Source organism: Balaenoptera ricei, chromosome 6, assembly GCF_028023285.1.
Source record: "Balaenoptera ricei isolate mBalRic1 chromosome 6, mBalRic1.hap2, whole genome shotgun sequence".
NCBI lineage: Eukaryota > Metazoa > Chordata > Mammalia > Artiodactyla > Balaenopteridae > Balaenoptera > Balaenoptera ricei.
The window spans coordinates 115546919-115568469 of NC_082644.1; the positions used below are offsets into that span (position 1 = coordinate 115546919).

Sequence of the window (21551 nt, forward strand, 5' to 3'; positions counted from 1 at the left end):
GCCCCCCGCCCCCCCACGTTCTGCACAGTCATCAGTTCTGGCTCATGAACAATTCTTATCTTTATACACCCACTGCTCCACCAGCTGCCTGGCCTTTCAATGCCCCGCATGGCTCTCCAGCCCCAAGGCAGAGCTTGGCCCCTCGGAGTCCCAGGGCCAGCCTGGACTGGAGGGCTGCTGGGTGCCCAGCCCCAGCCTCAAGTTCTTCTCCAGCTCTGCTGCCACTCGGGGTGCTGCGGACTGGATGGCATCCTGGATGCTGGGTAGGTCCCACTGGGTCCTTAGGAGGGCATCGTCCAGGGTGAAGAAACCATCGCGTGTACGCCGCACCTGGGTGCAGACAGCAGTGCTCTTCAGTTCCAGGCCGATTTCGTGCACCAGCCTTCGCAGCTGCTTCTGCGTCTCATGCATGCACTGCACCTCTGCGAGGGACACACAACAGAGGCGGTGGTCAGAAGCATGGCCTCTGGTGTCCGCTGATCTAGATCCACACCCCTTGAGACCTCCTGGCTGTGTAATAACCTTAGCAAGACACCTGACTTCTCTAGGGCTTTGTTCTTCAAAGTGTAGCCCAGGGTCGGTCCTGAAAGTTTGTTAGACATGCAGAATCTCAGGCCCCACCCAGACCAGCTGAGTCATAATTTGCCTTTTTTTGGTCTCGCAGCTTGTGGGATCTTAATTCCCCAACCAGGGATTGAACCCGTGGCCCCCTGCAGTGAAAGCACCAAGTCCTAACCACTGGACCACCAGGGAATTCCTAGAATTTGCCTTTTAAGAAGAATCCCAGGTTGGGAATTCTCTGGCGGTCCACCGGTTAGGACTCAGCGCTTTTACTGCCGGGGCCTGGGGTCAATCCCTGGTAAGGGAACTAAGATCTCGCAAGCCATGTGGCATGGCCAGGGGGAAAAATAAAGAAGAAGAAGAACCCCACCCAGGTGATTGTGGGCGAGTTAAAGTTCGCAAAGTGCTGCTCTAAGGTTTGGTTTGCTCATCTGTAAAATGAGTGGTTGTGAGGAATCTAAGAGATAATTTCTCTAAGGCACTTAGCATTGCGAGAGTCTTGGTCAGCACTCAAGAAAGGGAGCAAGATAGCACAGGGAGATCAGCTCAGTGCTCTGTGACCACCTAGAGGGGTGGGATAGGGAGGGTGGGAGGGAGACAAGAGGGAGGAGATACGGGGATATATGTATATGTACAGCTGATTCACTTTGTTATAAAGCAGAAACTAACACACCATTGTAAAGCAATTATACTGCAATAAAGCTGTTAAAAAAAAAAGAAAAGGAGCAAGGAGCCCTCGTTAATACGATAAACAAACAAAGAAGTGGTGGTGGGGTTGCTGAGTTGGGTGGGATCCAGGAGGGGAGAGTGGTGTCTGATGCCACACGATGACTTGAAACACTGGCCGGCTCTGGAAACGAGCCACTAAATATAATCTCTGCTTGTTAAGGTCTGGCTTCAAAGGGGGACTTGGCAGGAGATAGGAGAGCAGTTGTTCTGTGTGTTGTGTGATCAGCCAAGTCCAGCCTTAGGCTAGGAAGGAAGTCGGCCCCCGGTGCCTTGGCCAGCAGAGCTTAGGGCTCACACGTGCTGGCCTCTGCAAGGGCCTTCCACAGTGACTCCCCAAACCCAGGAGCCCCGTGGCACTGCCCCCAACTTCCTGGAGCAACTTACCTAAGAGGAACTCTGGAGGCGCAAACTGGAGGCATCGGATGCCAGTTATCAGCATCGGGGACTTGTTCGTGGGCCGCATCACGCCACTCACGGCCATCTCATAGGCCTCCTGGGTCTGTAGGTCAACGTTGGAGTACCTGGGGATCAGGAGGGCCCAGAGTGGGCAGCCGACTGCCTACCCCTGGCCCTGCCCTATTCATGCCTTTCCTGAAGCTCTTCATTCGCTTTCCACCTTCCCTGCCCCTCTAGCCACCTTTGCAGCAGCCTTCTTCTGTCCCCTCCAATCCCTAACTGCAGGCTCTGACCCCCTCTCACACTCTCCCTGGCTTCAACGGTCATACCTGTGTTGACCACTTCCGCCCCCTGGTTCTGTGCCGCGATGGTGCGGGACCCCTAGCTCTCCTCTCCCTTAGCTCATATCCTCCCTAGGAGGCCAGCTGGGATCTCTTGTTCCCCTTGGTCTCCCCAAGGGCTGGCCCAAGACCCAGCACAAAGAAACACTTCTGCAGGCTGTGAAAGGAATGGGTGCTTGTGTCTGGTTTTGGAATTTGCCCCAGAGTGGGCGGAGCCTACAGGGAGCCCTGTGGGCAACTTCTTGCCCTTCCAGCACTTCCTTGAGGTCCCCTTTCAGGGAGGTGTGGGTTGGGCCTCACTTACATCACCAGAGCCTTCTGATGGGAACCTTGGATCAGGGCCAGGATTCGCTCCAGCTTCTCTCTGGTCACGTGGTCTGGAAAAGCCAGGGGATGGTCAGCACACAGGTGCCCACTGAGGAGGCAAACTGGCAAATTCCCTTCCCGTAGACCAGCCCTGTCCTTGGAACCTAGATGGGGTCCCAGAGCATCCTCTGGTCCCAGGGTTCCCATTTAGGGGGTTGAGAGTCCTTTGAGAATCTTATGAAAGCTCTGGACCCGCTTCTCAGAAAGATACACATGAACTCAACATTTTGAGGACATTTTCAAGGGGCTCACACACCCCAAGTTAAGAACACTTTCTTCTGGAAATGAGGCTCCAAAGATGTAATGTGATTTGCCCCATATTCTTTTTTTTTAATATATAAATTTATTTATTTTATTTATTTATTTTTGGCTGTGTTGGGTCTTCGTTGCTGCATGCAGGCTTTCTCTAGTTGCAGTGAGTGGGGGCTACTCTTTGTTGCAGCGTGCAGGCTTCTCATTGCGGTGGCTTCTCTTGCTGCAGGGCACAGGCTCTAGGTGCGCGGGCTTCAGTAGTTGTGGCTCACAGGCTCTAGAGCACAGGCTCAGTAGTTGTGGCGCACGGGCTTAGTTGCTCTGCGGCATGTGGGATCTTCCCGGACCAAGGATCGAACCCGTGTCCCCTGCATTGGCAGGAGGATTCTCAAGCACTGCACCACCAGGGAAGCCCCTTGCCCCATACTGTAAGCCAGGTCCCCTGAGCCCCAGTCTGGGGTTTTTCAGGCCAGGGACACCAGGAGGGAGGGTGCCATCTGTCCAAATGCAGAAATGGGTGGCAAGAAGTGGGAGTGGCTCTGCCTGCTGGTCCAACCAAGTGACTGTGGAGCAGGCAGCAGCAAAGCCTGGGGATGCCCACGGACTGCAGGGAGGCCGAGCCTGCAGGCCAGCTGGGGCAGCCACCAACTTCTGACTCCACAGGCCAGAGCTCTGGGAGCAGGTGTGGTGACTAAGGCCTGGCCAGCTGGGAAGGGCCTGGGCCTCTTATCCCTTCTGTCTGGTCTCATGCATGCTGTTGTCTTATCTGGAGGCGCCTGCTGCAGCCTCCTCCCCACTCATTTATAGCCCAGCTCAAATGCCGCCTGCTCCAGGAAGCCCCTCTTGGAGCACGTGGCTTCTTCCTTCTGGCTCCTGCCACTCTGCACCTGGGTCTCTTTCCCAGCACTTAGTTTTCTTTAGTGTTTACGTTATTATTATTATTATTTTTGGGGGACCCAGGCCCCGCCAACCAGGGCTTGAACCCGTGTCCCCTGCATTAGCAGGCGGATTCTTAACCACTGCACAACCAGGGAAGTCCTATTTTTAATTATATAATTGATACAAGAATCTTCTTCAAAAAATTTAGGGGGCTTCCCTGGTGGCGCAGTGGTTGAGAATCTGCCTGCCAATGCAGGGGACACGGGTTCGAGCCCTGGTCTGGGAGGATCCCACATGCTGCGGAGCAACTAGGCCCGTGAGCCACAACTACTGAGCCTGCGCGTCTGGAGCCTGTGCTCCGCAACAAGAGAGGCCGCGATAGTGAGAGGCCCGCGCACCGCGATGAAGAGTGGCCCCCGCTCGCCACAACTAGAGAAAGCCCTTGCACAGAAACGAAGACCCAACACAGCCATAAAAAATAATAATAATAATTAATTAATTAATAATAATAATAAAAAATAACACTTGCTCCTCTTCTTTAAAAAAAAAAAAAATTTAGATCAACACCAACAAACATCTCCCCTCCTCCAAATTCTGGCTTCCTCCCTCTCAGAAGTGTCAACTTGGTAGTTGTCTTTAGACATTTTTTGGATGTTGACACACACATACAAGTACAAATATATAGACAGCACTGCTTTGCCACGTTTTTAATCTTCTCCAGGAGATGCAGAGGTGTGTGTCTGCTCTCCCTGCTAGACTGTGAGGCCTAAGATTGGGGACCCCATCTGATTCATCATATGCCCCTGACCCCCGCCCCTAGTGCCTGGCACGTGGTTGGTGCTCAAAAAACGTCAAATAAGCAAATGCAACAGATCATATAGGACGTCTCAGAACATGGGGAGAGTGAGAAATGAAGAATAAGCCATCCATCCACCCACCCATGCACCCACCCACCCACCCATCCATCCATCCATTCACCCACCCATCTACCCATCCATCCATCCATCCATCCATCAATACAGCACCTCCCATGTCCCAGGCGCTGTGTTGTGTGTGACCACAGGAGTGGAACTACATAGTTCCTGCTCTCATGGTTGACATTCTGGTGGGGAGACAGATATTAAATAATCACTAATCATTAGTTGATTACTTTTCTGACAGTACATTGAAACCATTTAAGCAGAGCACAGGGGAGCACAGGGCATTCCTGGAAGTCAGAATCACAGTCCATGTCAACAGCCAGCCCCGGCTTGGTGTGTCTGAGAATAACTGAGCGGGGGCCCTCACGGCCCACGTCAGGGTGAGGAATCAAAGGAAGCAAATGAAGAGGCAGCCGCGACCGCCCCTCCCGCCCGCCCTGGGCTCCCATGGGCTCTCACCATACGTCGTCTTCTCCACCAGCCGCCCGTCCTCACAGAAGTCGTCTGTGGCTTTGCCCAGGAGGCCGTGTACTGTGTAATCCTGCGAGGACAGGGAGGGGGAGGTATGATCAGCCTCTCGGCTCTAAGCCGCCATGCCAAGGAGGGAGGTGTGGCCCAGCAGCTCAGGCCCCCGAGGTGCTAGACTGAGGCTGGGGGGCCCTCAGGTCTCCCCTCAGGGAGGTCAGGTGCTCAGCCCCTGCTCAGCTGCCCCTGGGGAAGGACACCCGACTTCCTCTCCTATGACAGCAAGCATCAGCAGCCTGCAAGGGGTGCCCCGAGCCACCCTGCAACCACCCTGGGCCTCCACACCTCTCCACTTCTGCCCAACCTGACAACTCAGAATGCCAGGCCCCTCCCAGGATGCTCTGTCAGCTTCTCTCTCCCCTCCAAATACGATCTGTGCAGCTATCTGCCTCTGCGTCAAATAACAGCAATGACGATGATAGAGGACGACAACAGTGACATCGACTGACCATCCACCACATGCCAGGGGCTGTGCTGAGCACATTACATATGGTCACTGATTAAACATTCAAAGCAACCGTACAGAGGCGGTACTACGACCACTCCCATTTCAAAGATGAGGAAACGGAGGCACACAGATGTTAGGTAATCCACCCAAGGAGACAGAACTGGCAGAGTGGTACAATCTGAGTTTTGAAGCGAAAACTTGGCTGCAGAATCTGTGCTCTTAACCACTAAAAAGAAGGGCCTTCTAATGTGGCGTCTCTGCACATGATCGTGATGCCAGACCCCACAGCCCAGCATGGATGCAAGCTTCCTGACACCAAGATGGTGTCAGACAAAACCAGGTTCAAATCCCAGCTCTGCCCCTTAAAGTCGGTGTGACCCCGAGCAAGCGTCGTCTCCTGAGCCTCATTCTCTCATCTGTAAAATGGGTTAACAATAGATCCCATTTTACAGCGACGCTGTAAGGCATCCACAAGGGAGTCCGCATACAGTGCTCAGCACAGAGTAGCCAGCATGCGATAATGCCAGCTGTCATTATGATGTTACAGTCTCCCTTGGTACATGACCCGAAAAAAAATGCTTGCTGATGGCCTGGGTATTCCCCATGGAATCATCTCTGCTTCAGAATCGTACCAGGGACCCCCAGGGAAAGGGCCAAGGGATAAGCAGGCCGTCCCCAGCCCCCGTACCTTGGTGAGGTGAGCGTTGTACATGTCGGTGAGGAGACTTCGTCCACGTCCCACGCCGAGCACTGAAAGGCACCCAGCCTGATCTCACACCTGGCTCCCCCTTCCTGTTCCCCTGGGTCCTCCAACCCTCACCCCCTCCAGCAGAATATTCCCACTTCCAAGGCTGTGGAAGCCAGCAAGGGGGCAAGAAGAGCTTCTTCTATAGGGAACAAGTGAGCTCCTCTGTGCATATATGAAAATGCAGATTTCCGGGACCCACCCATATATACTGACTCTGACTCGTGTTGGGGAGGGGGCCTAGGGATCCTTAGCAAGCTCCCTGGGGTGGCTCTAAGCATGTCCTTTAACCTCCTTGGGTCTCAGGCTCCCCATCAGTAAAATGGGGATAAAAATACTGTCTGATCCCTGTGGGTGTTGTGATGATCGAGGCAATGCACACGAAGGAAGAAGCCGGCAAATAAATGGGGGCATTGTGGCCACTCCCTGCCTTTCCCCCCGTCTGTGTCTCCCTCTGGCTGAAGGAAAGAATGACCACCCATTCACTCCTGGAGGGAGGGGGGCATGAGATCACATCCGCCTGCCTGTGTCCCAGGAAGCAAGACAAGTTGCTGTGACTGTTGTGTATGGAGGACGTGGCCACCGCCTGACCCTGGGGACACAGATGGCTCATGACTCAGGGCTTTGTGTGTCCAGCTCCAGCGACATCCAGAGCCCAGCCAGTGGGGCCAGGGTCACACACTTGGCTACCCCATGCAAGCGATGACGGTTTTCCCTCTCTGGTCCAGGGACATTCACTAGCCACATGACCCAGGATGAGTTATCTATGCTCCTGGAGCCTTGCTTTCTTCCTAAAATCATACGGTATCTACTGAATAAGGTTATTATGGTGAATGCATGTGCACAAAGAGTTTCAAACCACACGTCACAGGCAGGAATCACTTGATAAACGTGGGCGATCACGACTTCCCCCTTCCCACCAGTCACCTCTCCAGAGGATCAGACTTGACAGGAATCAGGGGAGCAAGGCAGTAGTGGGAAATGGCTGTCAGGTTAGAAATGGGCTGGGCTCCTGGTAGCTCCCCGATCCTCTCCCAAGCCTCTATCATTGCACCCCAGGCTCACCACACCACCTACCAAGCACCCCAGACGCCTGGGCATCCAGTCGGTGCCCGATGCCAATCTTCAGGCTGGTGAATGCTGGTCCACATACTGGAAAGAAACAAACGAGGTCCTTTTCCTCAAAGAATCCAGCCTCCAGGATGGCTTTGGGCTGCATGGTGACCTCATTCCTAGAATGGAGCCTCATGGAGCCCAAACCAGCATCAGGCTGGACTTTCAGGCTTCCTCACCATGGAATTTGGGGCCCAAAACCACTTCTTCAGTTTCCTGGGCCCAGAGAAAGGGCAACCCAGGAGGCCTGTGAAGTCCATCCATCACCATTCCCCCCATGAGATGCTTTGAGTGGACTGGGCAGAACACTGGAATCAGGACTGGGGGGTTCCCTATCCAGCTCCTGTAGAAGGAGAGTCCTGGCCACTCTCCCAGGGAGAAAACGGAGGCTGTGAGCTCCTTAAGGCAGGGCCTGGGTCTGTGTGTTCACAGTTCTGCCCCCAGAGCCCAGAACTCACTGACTGCTCGGGAAATAACCCATTTCCCAAAAGAATGAATGACCCATCAAATTAGTATACATTAAGTATGTACAATTTTTTTGTATATCAGCTATACCTCAAGAAAGCTGGAAAAAAAGAAAAAAAGAATGAATGCAGCAATGAGTTAGAGGCTTTTACACTTCCGTAGATCAAGAGGAACCTCGGAGACCAGTATGGGGTGGTTAAGAGCCTACTGAATCCAGGCTACAGGACTTAACATTAGTCAACACTGAGCATCAGTTTCCTCATTTGTGAAATGGAACTAGGACCCACCTCACAGGATTCAGTGGGGTAGTATTTGGGAAAAGCTTAACACAGTACCCCGTACAGAGTAGGTCCTCAACACATCAGACTTGTTATTGTTGTTATACGGTAAACTCACTGATTACTTCTCTCCAAGGGGTTTTAGAGGTTCCTGGTCAAGCTCCTTAGCCCTCCTATAGAGCCTCCCCAACACATGCTTTAATCATGTCTAATGACAGGGGCTCATTGTCAGAACTAGTTTCACTGTTGGGCAGCTTTGTTGACTATAGAAAGTCACTCTTCACAGACATAGAGAACAGACTTGTGGTTGCTGAGGGTGAGGGGGAGTGGGGGAGGGATGCATTGGGAGCTCGGGATTAGCAGATGCAAGCTATTATATACAGAATGGGTAAACAACAAGGTTCTACCGTATAGCACAGGGAACTATATTCAATATCCTGTGATAAACCATAATGCAAAAAAATATGAAAAAGAAGGTACATATATGTATAACTGAATCACTTTGCTGTACAGCAAAAATTAACACAACACTGTAAATCAACTGTACTTCAATAAAATAAATTAAAAAAAAAAAAGATCACTCTTTCACAGGAGCCCAAAACTCCCTCCTTATGACTTCTACCTGAGGGTCTCAATTCCTACCTGGAGTCCCAGAATAATAAAGAGGTCAACAAACTATAGTCCACAAGTCAAATCCTCAAGCCTGTTTTTTTTTTTTTTATGGCCCACAAATTAAAATGGTTTTTACATTTTCAATGGTTCAAAAAAATCAAGAGGATAATTTTCATGACATATGAAATTATATGAAATTCAAATATCAGCATCCACCAGTAAAGTTTTATTGGAACACAGTCAGGCTCATTGCTCTACATACCGTCTACAGCTGCTGCTTCCGCACTACAATGGCAGAGGTGAGCCTGAAAAGCCTAAAATATTGACTATCTGGCCCTTTCCAGGAAATTTTGCCAATCCTTGGTCCAATACTTCATCCCCACTGTGGCCCTACACTGGTTTGGGACAGAAGGAGTCTGAGCTCTGGCTAGGACACTGACACTGGGCAGGGATTTCCTGGGAAGTGACACCCAGGCCCCTTCCTGAATGTGCTTTACCCAGCGGATGGTCGATGAAGGTGGGCACACTGGTGGCTGTGAGGGTCAGCTCCTTCTCTTCACTGCCTTCCACGGGGCCCAGCAGGAAGCGAACACGATGTTCAGAGGCAGGACGCTTCCCAGCATTGAGACCTGAGCACACACAAGTAAAGAACATCTTGTCGATTCTGTCTGAACACCGGGGGTGGGGGGTGGAGGGACAGGTAAATATGGAGATGTAGAAGACAGATGAAGGCCCACACAGCGCCTAGTACAGAGTAGGTCCTCAACACATCATACTTGTTATTGTTGTTATACTGTAAACTCACTGACTGCTTCTGTCCAAGGGGTTTTAGAGGTTTTAGAGTACTCTGCTTCTGAAAGCAGAAGTTAAGAAACAGACTTGGGTTCAAATCCTGACTTTACTACTTACTAACTACTTATGACAACGGACAATACTGAGTCTGTTTACCCATTTGAACACAGGGGAAGGCGAGGAGTGTATAGAACAGTCGATTAGGAAACCCCTCTGCCCAGACGACTAGGTCACATGACTTTATTTTGCAGCAAGGATCAGAAGCGGAGATGGCCTCCCGGGAAAATGGGAGCGGGATCGTGGGTCTCGCTCGAGGCACTCACCTTTCAAAAGCTGCAGCTCCACGGTATCGCGCAGATGCTTCCACTTTAGCCCCGGGGGCTTGTAGGCGGCGAAGAGCCCATGCAGCCGCGCCAGGCCGGTTAACCCCATGCCTAAAGCCCGCGTCCCGGGCTCGCGGAAGAGCTGAACCCGGACGGAAGTGCCTTACGGTCCCGCTCCCAAATGTGGTCCTTCCAATGGGCGCCGCCATGTTTCACAGCCGGAAGAGGTTCGTGTCTTATTGTCCTCGGGGAAAACGTGCTTCCGAGAAGGGAGTAGGGTCCGGAGCTGAACCCGCAAAGCTAGCGGAGCTTACTTGGAGACACTTTTTGGGGTTAGGTGAAACGGGGAGAATTTTATATCTGTGGAAGTAGGTGGTAAACAGGTTGCCTGGGTTTCCTCATACTTACAGACCTTCCCTGTCCGTGCTATCTTTCCCCCATAAAAGGTCCTACTCAGCGCAGTAGGGATCGAGTCCTTGTGACTTCTCTTGCACGTCGTCGCCAGAGAAGCTTGAGGAGTCGGCCTTGCTCCGCCCATCCTCCCTGGGAAGTCCTCCAGTGCCCGCTGCCATGGCGACACTGCTGCGCGGGGTCCTGCGCCCCCTCCGCGCGTTCCGAAGCCGTCCCAGGCCCGCTGCAGGCAAGTGGCGGGGCCGGGAAGGAGTGCTGGGGACCCGCCACGCCGCCGTCCCCCCCCACCCCACCCCCGCTCCTTTCACCGCGGCTGTTTTCTTTCCCCGCAGATGTGCCCTTTCGAGCCACGAGCCATGGCGCCGGCCTGCTCTACCCCGAACACATCCCCACCTCCCCGCTGCAGAAGGCGCTGCTGGCCGCGGGCTCTGCTGGAATGGCGCTCTATGACCCGTATCGCCACGGTAAGGCAGCCCGCGCCGGCGCTTTCTTGGGGCGGCTTGGGGTCTGGGCGCGCCCTTGCCTTGCCTTGCCTTGAAAGACCGGGGAGGTCCCGGACACTGTCAAAGCCTCCGTTTGCTTTGGGTAACTGGAGACTAGACTGGGCCAGGGTACCCACCCCTGGCTGCACCTCATAATCACCGCAACATTCATAAAAATGCAGATGCCTGGGTCCCACCCTAAACTTACTCAATTCGAATCTGCCGGCAGTGGGGAGGGGAGGGGAGGGGAGGGAGGAAGGGGCGTGGAATCTGAGCTTCTGCCTTTTTAAACTGCTTCCCGGGAGATTCTGTCATCCAGCCACACTGAGAACCTCTGGATTAGATGATTTATGAGGGCCCATCAAATTATAACATCCCATTATCATTTTGGGTAGTGCATGTCACATAATAAATGCTCAATAAATGTTTGCTGGATGTTTTAATAGAACGTTCTGGGATCCTACAGTGTTTTTCTCATCTCCTCCAGGATTCTTAAGTCTGGAAAGTACTGTTACTCCTTCTAGTAAAAACGATAATGCTAACTGCTCACTGAGCCCTTGTTTTGCTTACTCACTGTGCTGTTTTATATGTGTTGTTATTGATTTTTTCCATTAACCCTATATGAAAGGTAGCACCTGCGCTTCACAAATTAGGACATTGAGGGTTGGAAATGTGAAGCAGTTTGCACACGATCACCTAGATAGTGATCACACCAGCCCTCAAACCCAGCACTCTCTGATACCAAAGCCTATACCCATCCATGGAGACATGGTATTCTGTCGTGATGATAGATGTGGAAGTGATTTATGAACTCTTTAGAGCACTGTGCTAACCAGAGCCATCTCACCCCATTAAACTAACAACCATAGTAGTAACTATAGATATATTGAGCTTTTACTGTGTGCCAGGTGATTCACTAAGTGTTTAACTTGAATCTTCATAACTAAGAGGTAGATATTCTGTTTTATCACGTAGGAAATTAAGGCTCAGATCAGGTCAGGTAACTTACCTAAGATCATATTCTCCATTTGTCCCCATTTCTTTCCTTTCAGACATGGTTGCAGTTCTGGGGGAGACCACAGGATGCCGTACCCTGAAGGTCCTCAGGGACCAGATGAGGAGGGATCCAGAGGGTGCCCAGATCCTGCAGTAGGTCCCAGCTTTGCATGGGGGATTGAGGGCATTCTTTAGGGATTCTGATCTCTCTGGAATCACGTTGTGTTCCTCTAGAGAGCTCTTCTTGATACCTTGGCCATGGATGGTTGCACAGGCTGGGCACTGCCCAACTCCGTGGGTGCCATTCACATAGACACTGTGATGACCCCTGGGTAGTGCAATATGGTGGCCTCAGCCCAGTTCCAGCAACAGGTCTCTTGTGCCTTCACTAAGGTCCCATAACATATGCTGCCTATAACCCCCACCCCTTCAGTGCCCTTTGTGAATACCCTGATCACATCTGAGGCCCGTTTACCTAAGGCAGGAACCATAGCCTTAGCTTGTGGTATTCTCCTCAGTCCCTGCCACTGGCCTGGCCAGTAGTAAGTGCTCCATTAGGACTTGTGGCCCCATTGCTGCTCTCTTCCCCTTCACCTCTCACACCCTTGATCTAGTTGGACCTTTCACCTGCCTTTGCTGGTGCCCTCCCAATACCTGAGTCCTGCCTTCTGCCTCACAGGGAGCGTCCTCGGATCTCGCTGTCCACTCTTGACCTGGGCAAGCTCCGGAGTCTGCCTGAGGGCTCTCTTGGACGCGAGTATCTCCGTTTCCTGGATGTGAATGTGAGTTTCCAGCTTCTGTGCATTTGGTAGTCACCAGGAAGGGCAGAGAAATGGCACAGGAGTAATGTCCTGAGGAAGGAGGAGCCTGAGCTGCCAGCATGGGCAGGAGTGCCTTGCAGTCTCTTGCGCCAAGGCTTTGTCATTCTCTGTGGGGCAGGCAGATGGGCCGGGAACGTCGCTGCGAGCAATTACACTGGCCAGCACTTATTAACCTCTTACTGCATGCCAGGTGCCAGGCTCATACATGATCTCACTGAATCCTCCCAACAACCCTGCCAAGTATGTTCTATTATTATCTCCTTTTATTTTTATTTATTTTTTTTATAAATTTACTTATTTATTTATATTTTTTGGCTGCATTGGGTCTTCGTTGCTGCACGCAGGCTTTCTCTAGTTGCTGCGAGTGGGGGCTGCTCTCCATTGAGGTGCATGGGCTTCTCATTGCGGTGGCTTCTCTTGTTGTGGAGCATGGGCTCCAGGCGCACGGGCTTCAGTAGTTGTGGCGCACGGGCTTCAGTAGTTGTGGCGCGCAGGCTTCAGTAGTTGTGGCGCACAGGCTTAGTTGCTCTGCGGCATGTGGGATCTTCCCAGACCAGGGCTCGAACCCATGTCCCCTGCATTGGCAGGCGGATTCTTAACCACTGCGCCACCAGGGAAGTCCTTATCTCCTTTTCATAGATGAGGAAACTGAGGCCCAGAGCACTTAAGCAACTTGCTGATTTCACAAGCCAGTATTAACGGAGGCAGTATTCAAACCCAGATTATGTTCTTAACTGTCGCATTGTGTCCCCCTGTTCTAGAGACAGTGTCTTCTCTGGGTGTGACAAGTGTGGCACTCTCCAACCCCAGGCAGAGAGGACAGGGACTGGGGGGCAGAGTCCCATCTACCAAGGGACTCATTCATTTATTCAGAATCGGTCATGTGCCATCCATTGTTCCAGGTGCTGGGGATACAGTGGCAAACTAGACAGACAAGGTCCTGCCCTCATGGAGCTAATATTCTAGTTGGGGAGGTAGACTATAAAGCAGTAAAAGAAGAAAATTTTCATATAAAAATTCAGGCAAAGTATTTATTTAGTACTTAGAACATACCAGACACTGTCCTCAGCAATTGGGATACAATGAATTAAACCAGCAAAGAGCCTGCCCTTGTGGGGCTTCTGCTCTAGCAGGTGGTGCTGTGAGGACAGCAGTCAACATGATAGAGGACGGGGCGGAGTCAGGGTGGCAGGTGGCCACTTCTAACAGGGTGGTCATGGGAGGCCCTGCTGGGGAGACGTGGAAGATGGGGAGGAGCCAGTTCTGAGGAGAGATGCGGAAGCACATTCCGAGCAGAGGAACTGGCAAGTGCAAGGCTCTGTGTGGTTAGGAAAAGGAAAACTGACCAATGTGGCCAGTATGGCCTTAGAGGAGTGAGTTGGGGGGAGGCAGGCAATGGGCTGGGAGGTCAGCCTGGCCCAGCCAGACCCTGCCTGCCATGGGAAGTGTTACCCGAAAACTGCGTTCACCTCTTGGTGGGCATTGAGCCAAAAGAAACAATCAAGCCAAAGATGGGGAGAAGGAAGGATTTATTCCTTGCAGCAAGTAAGGCGAACACCAGGGATCTTTCCCAAAGCAGTGTTTGTTAACAGCAAAATTGGGGAAGTTTTAAGCTAAGGGTATATGCGTGTTCATAAAGGGGCTTGAGCAGAGGAGAATTCAGCATAGAATTGGGGCAGAGGTCAACGGAGTCCAAGTCTTAGTTGATTGAAGTCAAGAGGGTCAGAAAAGGTCAACGTCATCATTTCTTAGGTACTGACTAGTCTGGGATCTTAGCATGTAGCTACCATCTTCCACCTGGATGTGGGCCTTAGTTCCTATAGAAAAGCTTAAAGATACACCTCAGATTGTTATGTATATTCTTTGAGGAGGACTATTGGTTTTTTTTTTTTTCACTTTTATTTTTATTTTATTATTTATTTATTTATTTTTGGCTGCATTGGGTCTTCCTTGCTGCACACGGGCTTTCTCTAGTTGCAGCGGGCGAGCGAGGGCTGCTCTTCATTGCGGTGCACGGGCTTCTCATCGCGGTGGCTTCTCTTGCTGTGGAGCACGGCCTCTAGGCGCACGGGCTTCAGTAGTTGTGGCTCACGGGCTCTAGAGCACAGGCTCAGTAGTTGTGAAGCACAGGCTTAGTTGCTCCACGGCATGTGGGATCTTCCCGGACCAGGGCTCGAACCCGTGTCCCCTCCATTGGCAGGCGGATTCTTAACCACTGTACCACCAAGGAAGTCCCTGAGCTATTGCTTCTTGACTGCTTTTCCTCTGTTCCTGCATTCCTTTATTCCTTGAAGATCATTAATTACTGAGACCTGTTGAAGGGCAAGCACTGTGTCTAGGCTTAGGTCACAAAATGGCTTAGGTCAAAATGGCTTCTCTAATGTCAAGAATGCCATGCCAGGTTCTTTTTCTCCAGGGATCCCCTACCCTATCTGCTTAGAGACAGAGTCTGTATTTTGTAATAGACGCAATAGGAAGCCATCGAGGTTTCGAGCAGGGTAGTAACATGATCTGATTTATAGAAGGACCCAAAGGTACAGCAGGGCACCTTCCCTGTCCCTTCCCCTCCCTGCCCCAACACATATACTTCCCGTCCAAGCACCTCTGTCAAGTGGCTATCCAGTCCAGCTGCAGGAGCCAGCCAGGCTGGAGGAGGTGAAGGAGTGAGCAAAGGTTGCTCTAGAACTGGGTTTCTCAGCCTTGGCGTTGTTGACTTTGGGGCTGGATGATTCTTTGCTGTGGGGCTGCCCTGTGCACTGTAGGCTGTTTAGCAGCATCCCTGGCCTCTACACACTAGATGCCGGTAGCATTCGCCCTACTAAGTTGTGACAGCCATAAATGTCTTCAGACATTGCAGATGTCCCCTGGTGGACAGTTGAGAACCCCTGCTTTAGGAGATTATTGTCCCTGAGAAAATAATCTGTTTCCCATACTCTCCTAACACTTGCCTCTGCCCCATTTTATACCATCACCCGGAGAGTTCACCGAGATGCAAGTTTATTTCATCAGTGGGAAACCCACCAGGGTGACCTGCTCCAGGGGCCACCCAGGAATGGAGAATCTTCTGAAGTTCCCCTAGAGCCTTTTGTCCTATTGTGGAGGGGATGGGACTGCCAAGGCCTCCCTGGGCGCCTTGCTCAGCCACAGCCTTAGTTGTGGTAACAGCCTTAGAGACTGTGACACTTCTGGAACCTGGAAACCAGCAGCCCACACACCGTAAAAGAACACCTTTGTCCCAGCAGAGGTTTAGATCAAAGTTCAAGGTGAGGCCGCCCTCCCTGAGGCTGACTCTGGAAGGGGGGGGTGGGGCGTGGGTGGTTGTCCTTGTGGCATCAAGATTGCGGGCATGGGCTCTGGAGTAGCTTGAGTTAGAAGTCTGCCTTTCTTCCCAGCTTTAAAGCCCTGGGCAAATCATTTGAGCAAATCTGAGCCTCAGACTCCTTATCTGAGGTAAGGAAACCTTATGTTTATCTTCCAAGGCACTTATATGGCTGATTAATAATGGATGTTAAGGCGACTGGCTTTGGAATCCAGCAGGCTTTGTTTCGAATCCTGACTCAGCCGCTTGATTAGTCAGCTGTGTGATCTTGGGCAAGCTACTTTCTATCGCTGAGCCTCATTTTTCTTATCTGTATCTGAGGCTCATAACAGTATCTGCGCCCAGGTGGTCTCGAGGATGCAGAATGACAGACAATATGTGTAAAGGACTTCATACAGTGCCGGCACATAGTAGGTACTCAATAAATGTAGGCCGTCACTGACCACCTTCAGCTTCACACAGCAGCTAGAACTCTGTAGAAGAAATTAGGACCTGGGACCCAATGAAGTCACAGACACAGACCATGGCACAGGGCCAGCAGCCCCAAGCAATAAAGGCATCAAATCCCTTGGCCTCTGGACAGGCTGAGGCCATGCTTTGGCACTAGGAAGACCAGGGTGTCCCTACTGTGCATGGGTGCTGCCGAGGACTCAGAGAGGGTGGGTAAAGGAGGACAGTTGCCATCCCTACCTGAGGTCAGAAAAGTGCCTGGGGCTGGCCTTTTACTCCTGCATTTAAGGGATGTTTATTCATCCAGGCCCTGGAGATAGAACAGTGAGCCCCAGTCCTGTGCTGCTGACAGCCTGCTGCAACACTCTTCATAGCAATAGTGCGTAAGCCCCAGAGGTAATTTAGAATCTGCTGCTAGCAGATAAATAAAAGCAAATAGAAACAGGTAGAATTAATTTCAATAAGATATTCCGTTTAATCCAGTATACTAAAATGTCATTTCAACATGTAATCAATATTTTTAAATTATTGAGATTTCACATTATTCTCTTCATACCGTCTTCGAAATCCAGTGTGCGTTTTACATGTACAGCACATCTCAATTGGAACTTGTCACATTTCAAGGCTCAGTGGCTGCCATGATTGGCTGCTGTACTGGACAGTGCGGGTCTAGACAAGAGACATTAACAATCACATGCACTAAACATCACGATACAATCATGTTGAATGCCACAAAAAGGTACGGGTTGCTACAAGAGACCATAAGATAGGTAGGAATTGTCAAGGTGAAGATGAGGGTGGAGGGAAAGAGCACGCTAGGCTGGGAGCAGTTCATCTGACGAATTCGGGGCCTTGGGTGCTTCTTGTTTTCTTCCCCCCATTTTATTTCTAATTGTGGTTTTGTGGGTTTTTTTGTTTTTTTTTTTTTAGTAATCTTTTATTTATTTATTTATTTTATTTTATTTTTGGCTGTGTTGGGTCTTCATTTCTGTGCGAGGGCTTTCTTCAGTTGCGGCGAGCGGGGGCCACTCTTCATCGCGGTGTGCGGGCCTCTCACTGTCGCGGCCTCTCTTGTTGCGGAGCACAGGCTCCAGACGCACAGGCTCAGTAGTTGTGGCTCACGGGACTAGTCGCTCCGCGGCATGTGGGATCTTCCCAGACCAGGGCTCGAACCCGTGTCCCCTGCATTGGCAGGCAGATTCTCAACCACTGCGCCACCAGGAAAGCCCCCTAATTGTGGTTTTTAAAAAAAATAATAACATAAGATTTACTGTGTTAACCATCTCTAAATGGGCAGTTCAGCAGTGTTAAGTATAGTCACATTGTTGTGAAACCAATCTCCAGAGCTTTTTCATCTTGTAAAACTGAAACTCTATTTCATTAAACAAACAACTCCTGCTTCCCCCCACCCCACCCCCAGGGGTTTCTTTGCCATAGATTCCAACAGGGTGTGTACATTATGTGTGAGTTGGGGTAGGCAAAGGGGGCACCACTCCACCATATTCCTTGCCTGAGGACTCCCCTGTCAGCAGGTATGCACAGAAACAAAGCCCCCAGGGATTTTTGGTGGAGTTTGAATTTGGTGGGCATGGTTGAGAGTCAAGGAGAGGCTGGCAAATTGGACCCTGGGAGCCATCAGGAAGGGGTCTAGGGGAGGTTCATGGTTGTCAGAGGGTCTCCCCAGACACCAGAGCGCCCACCCGATTCGTGGACGATGAGGAGCTAGCATACGTGATCCAGCGGTACCGGGAGGTGCACGACATGCTCCACACCCTGCTGGGGATGCCCACCAACATCCTGGGTGAGTGCCAGCCAGCCGGCTGCTGCGTGCATCCAGAGTGGGAGTGGGGCATGGGTGGGGCAGGGCGCTCTGGCCAGCCTGTCTCCCAAGTCTGTCTACAGGGCCAGGGCAGGGCACACCTGTCTCAGCCACCCACCAATCAGCTGGCCCAGTGCCTCATTTTTTGCTTTACCCGAACATCTTGGTGCACCTGTGCCGTGCATCCCCTATCCTCCATCCCCACTGCCTCTTACGGCTCCTACACTGACGTAGCAGCGTCCAAACACCAGGGCTCCCTGCCCTGTTCCGGTTGCTAGCTCCCTGCGCTCTGAAACCCTCAGCAATTCCCTAAGGCTTGGAGTCCGCAGCCTGGCTTTTGGAGTCCTCTGCATTCTGACCCCAAGCTTCCTTTCCAGCCCTTATTTCCTTCTGCTCTTTCTTGGACCCTCTCCCCAGCCCCAAGCCAAGTGCCCCAGGGCCCAGCACAGGCTGGGACTGGGCGCTGCTGACCCCTAGTAGAGATTCGGAGCGGAGCAGACGCCTCACTGTGTCCTGCCCTAAGCATCACTGGCCTCTCCTCCTGGCCCCTGCTTACCTCCTACCCCATTCCCCACCCTGCCTGCCAGGGGAGATCGTGGTGAAGTGGTTTGAGGCTGTCCAGACCGGCCTGCCCATGTGCATCCTGAGTGCACTCTTCGGACCGATCCAACTCAGTGCCCAGTAAGTTCTCAAGTGGTGAGGGGTCAGGGGAAGGCTCAGGGCTCCAGGAAATAGGAAGAGCCTACAGCCTTTCTGAGCAGCCCCAGTGGTTCTCAGGAATCCAGGATGGGAAGAATGGGGCAGAGAGGTGAGACTGGCCTGGCACAGGGGCTCCAGGACGATGAATGAAGCCTGGACGTTTCATAGGACTCTAGGGTCTTTTGGGCCAGGCCTCAGTATCGGGTGAGAACAGTAGAGTCAGGGAGCTGGGTGGGGCCGGGGGATGCAATCTGGCATTAGTTTCTGGAGTGAGGTAGCCCTCGATTTAAAGCTGGGCTTTGGCATGTTCAAAATGTGTGGCTTTGGGCACAGGGCTTTACCTCACTGAGCTTCTGTTTCCTCATCTGAAAAGTGGGGATAGTAACTACCTCCTTCCTGGGTCTGTGTGAGGATTAACTGAGAAAATGCACATCCACTGCAGGGAACGTGGTGTGCCCAGCACTCAGGACCTTATGTCTTTTGTCTTCTTTTTCCTCTGCTGCCCCACAGGAGCCTGCAAGCGCTGGTCTCAAAGCTGATCCCATGGGCAGTTCAGAATGCGCGCAGAGCCCCGTGTGTCCTCAACCTGTACTACGAGCGGCGCTGGGAGCAGCCCCTGAAGGCTCTACGGCAGGAGCTGAGCATCACAGAGCCCCCCATGCATGTCCAGGGCCCAGCCTAGGCCCTGCGCCCCTGAGCCGGAGGGCCTGGCCTGGCTCCCCACCCCCCACCCCTGCTTCCCCTGGGGGTGAAGCGCTCCTTTGCCATCACCTTTGTTCCTTTTCTTTGAACACTGACCCTTGGACATCACTAATCATAATTTATCATAACCACTGCTCAGTGGCTTTGAGGGCCAACTCGGGAAGGAGCAGGCAGCGGTGGAGCGCCTAAGGGAGCCAGGAGCTACCCAAAGAGAACTGAAACAGGAGGGAAGGGGGCAGGGCACAACCTTTGAAAGAACAACAAAGCCCGAGGACATGACATAAACTGATTAAAACCAGATGGGTCCAAGGTGGCGGACACGTCAACTTCCACTAGTCCTTGAGCCTCAGTATACGTATGCTCACTGCAACACGTCAGCAAGCTAAATGACACACCCACAGGCGCCATGACAGTTCCAAGGATCCACAACGATCAAAAAGTGGGCTGTGGCCCAATTCCTGGAAATCCCCGCCCCTTTCCCCCCCAAAAAATAGCTGGAACACCCCTTCCACTCATTACCTATGAAATTACCCACCCCTGTAAAAACTGACAACCCCCGTACCCTGGTGCCTCTCTCACCTTCTGAGATGCCCACACCACTCTGTCTGTGGAGTGTGTTTCTCTCTAAATAAATCCACTTCTTACCTATCACTTTGTCTCACTGAATTCTTTCTGCAATGAAACATCAAGAACCTGAGCTTCATTAAGTCCTGAAACCAGGTGTGTGATCTCAGTTGGAAGACTGGGGGTTTTGGCCAGATTCGAGTCCCAGCCGCGTGGGTTCAAGTCCCAATCTGGGTTTTGGCCAGGTTCCAGTCCCAATCTGGGTTTTTGCCAGGTTCGAGCCCCGGCCACGTGGGTTCAAGTCCCAATCTGGGTTTTGGCCGGGTTCGAGCCCCAGCCACGTGGGTTCAAGTCCCAATCTGGGTTTTGGCCGGGTTCGAGTCCCAGCATGTGGGTTCAAGTTCCAATCTGAGGTGCACGGTTTCAGAACCACGTGTGCGTAGGAATCAGTTGTCTAGGCTCGTGCCGGGATGGCTCAGGTCCACAACCCCTGTTCCCGACCCCTCCCTGCCAGCCAGGGTTCTCTGGGTGCCAGGCTGGGGGTCTTCGCAGGAGGGAGGACTGTACCCAATTCCCAAGGCCTGAGAAGAGGGAGGCAGGGCGGGAGGCGAGTCTCTGCTGTCTGAATAAAGGCTCCCATCAGGTAAGAGTCTGCTTCTCCTGCCTTTGCCCTGTGCTGCCCATGACTCTGGCAGCTTTGGGCCTTCGAGCACTGAGGGCAGACGTCCCCTCCAGCCTGAGCTTCCGCTGCTTGTCCCTTGTCTGGTCTGAGGTCGGGCAGACTGGGATTCAAATTCCCCACTCCTCCTCCGCTTTCTAGTAGAGGGACTTAGGGCAAGTCCCTTCACCTCTCTGGACCTGTTTAATCATAAGTAAAAGGGGGATGAAACAGCACCCACATCCTAGGGTTGCTGTGGGGGGGTGTGAGGTGATGCCCAAAGAAAGGGCCCAAGCAGGAGCTGTTTTTTTTGTTTTTTTGTTTTTGGCTGCGTTGGGTCTTCGTTGCCGCGCGCGGGCTTTCTCTAGTTGTGGTGAGCGGGAGATACTCTGTTGCGGTGCACAGGCTTCTTATTGTTGTGGCTTCTCTTGTTGCGGAGCACAGGCTCTAGGTGCGCAGGCTTCAGTAGTTGTGGCACTTGGGCTCAGTAGTTGTGGCTCGCGGGCGCTAGAGCACAGGCTCAGTAGTTGTGGCGCACGGGCGTAGTTGCTCTGCGGCATGTGGGATCTTCCCGGGCCAGAGCTCGAACCCGTGTCCCCTGCATTGGCAGGTGGATTCTCAACCACTGCGCCACCAGGGAAGCCCCGGGAGCAGTTTTATTCTTGCCATGTTTGCAGGGGGAGGAGGCAGCTGTGAGGCTGTAGGTTCACTTTGGACTGGCAACCAGGCATTTTCCTCGAGTCACAGCCAAGAAGTGGGGATGGGCAGGGTGAAGAGTATCGTTGGAAGAGTAGGCTGCCCTGTCTTGGGATTTAGAGCCAGAAAGACTCCCAAGGTGGCAGAGCCTTTAGAAGTTTTGGAGGCCAGCTCCTCATTGTGTGGGTA

General features: G+C 52.2%; 2 protein-coding genes across 5 annotated transcripts; one reads left to right on the forward strand and one right to left on the reverse strand.

The window, feature by feature from the left end:
• Positions 1-47: 47 nt before the first annotated feature.
• TRUB2 (TruB pseudouridine synthase family member 2) lies at positions 48-10380 on the reverse strand. The gene is made up of 8 exons (XM_059925734.1): positions 9746-10380; positions 9128-9259; positions 7240-7314; positions 6106-6167; positions 4904-4985; positions 2332-2404; positions 1675-1811; positions 48-422 (listed from the first exon to the last, which is right to left on the reverse strand). The coding sequence occupies exons 1-8, from the start codon at positions 9852-9854 to the stop codon at positions 97-99; spliced, it is 996 nt and encodes a 331-aa protein (XP_059781717.1). The 5' UTR covers positions 9855-10380; the 3' UTR covers positions 48-96.
• COQ4 (coenzyme Q4) lies at positions 9994-20095 on the forward strand. Of its 4 annotated transcripts, none has more exons than XM_059925736.1 (8): positions 9994-10077; positions 10192-10385; positions 10489-10620; positions 11691-11787; positions 12314-12416; positions 17896-18025; positions 18631-18724; positions 19253-19519. In XM_059925736.1, the coding sequence occupies exons 2-8, from the start codon at positions 10316-10318 to the stop codon at positions 19422-19424; spliced, it is 798 nt and encodes a 265-aa protein (XP_059781719.1). In that variant the 5' UTR covers positions 9994-10077; positions 10192-10315; the 3' UTR covers positions 19425-19519. The 4 variants fall into 4 exon arrangements, with proteins under 4 accessions (XP_059781719.1, XP_059781718.1, XP_059781721.1 ...); XM_059925737.1 differs by having other exon boundaries at positions 10022-10082; XM_059925735.1 differs by having other exon boundaries at positions 10000-10385.
• The last annotated feature ends 1456 nt before the right edge of the window (positions 20096-21551 follow it).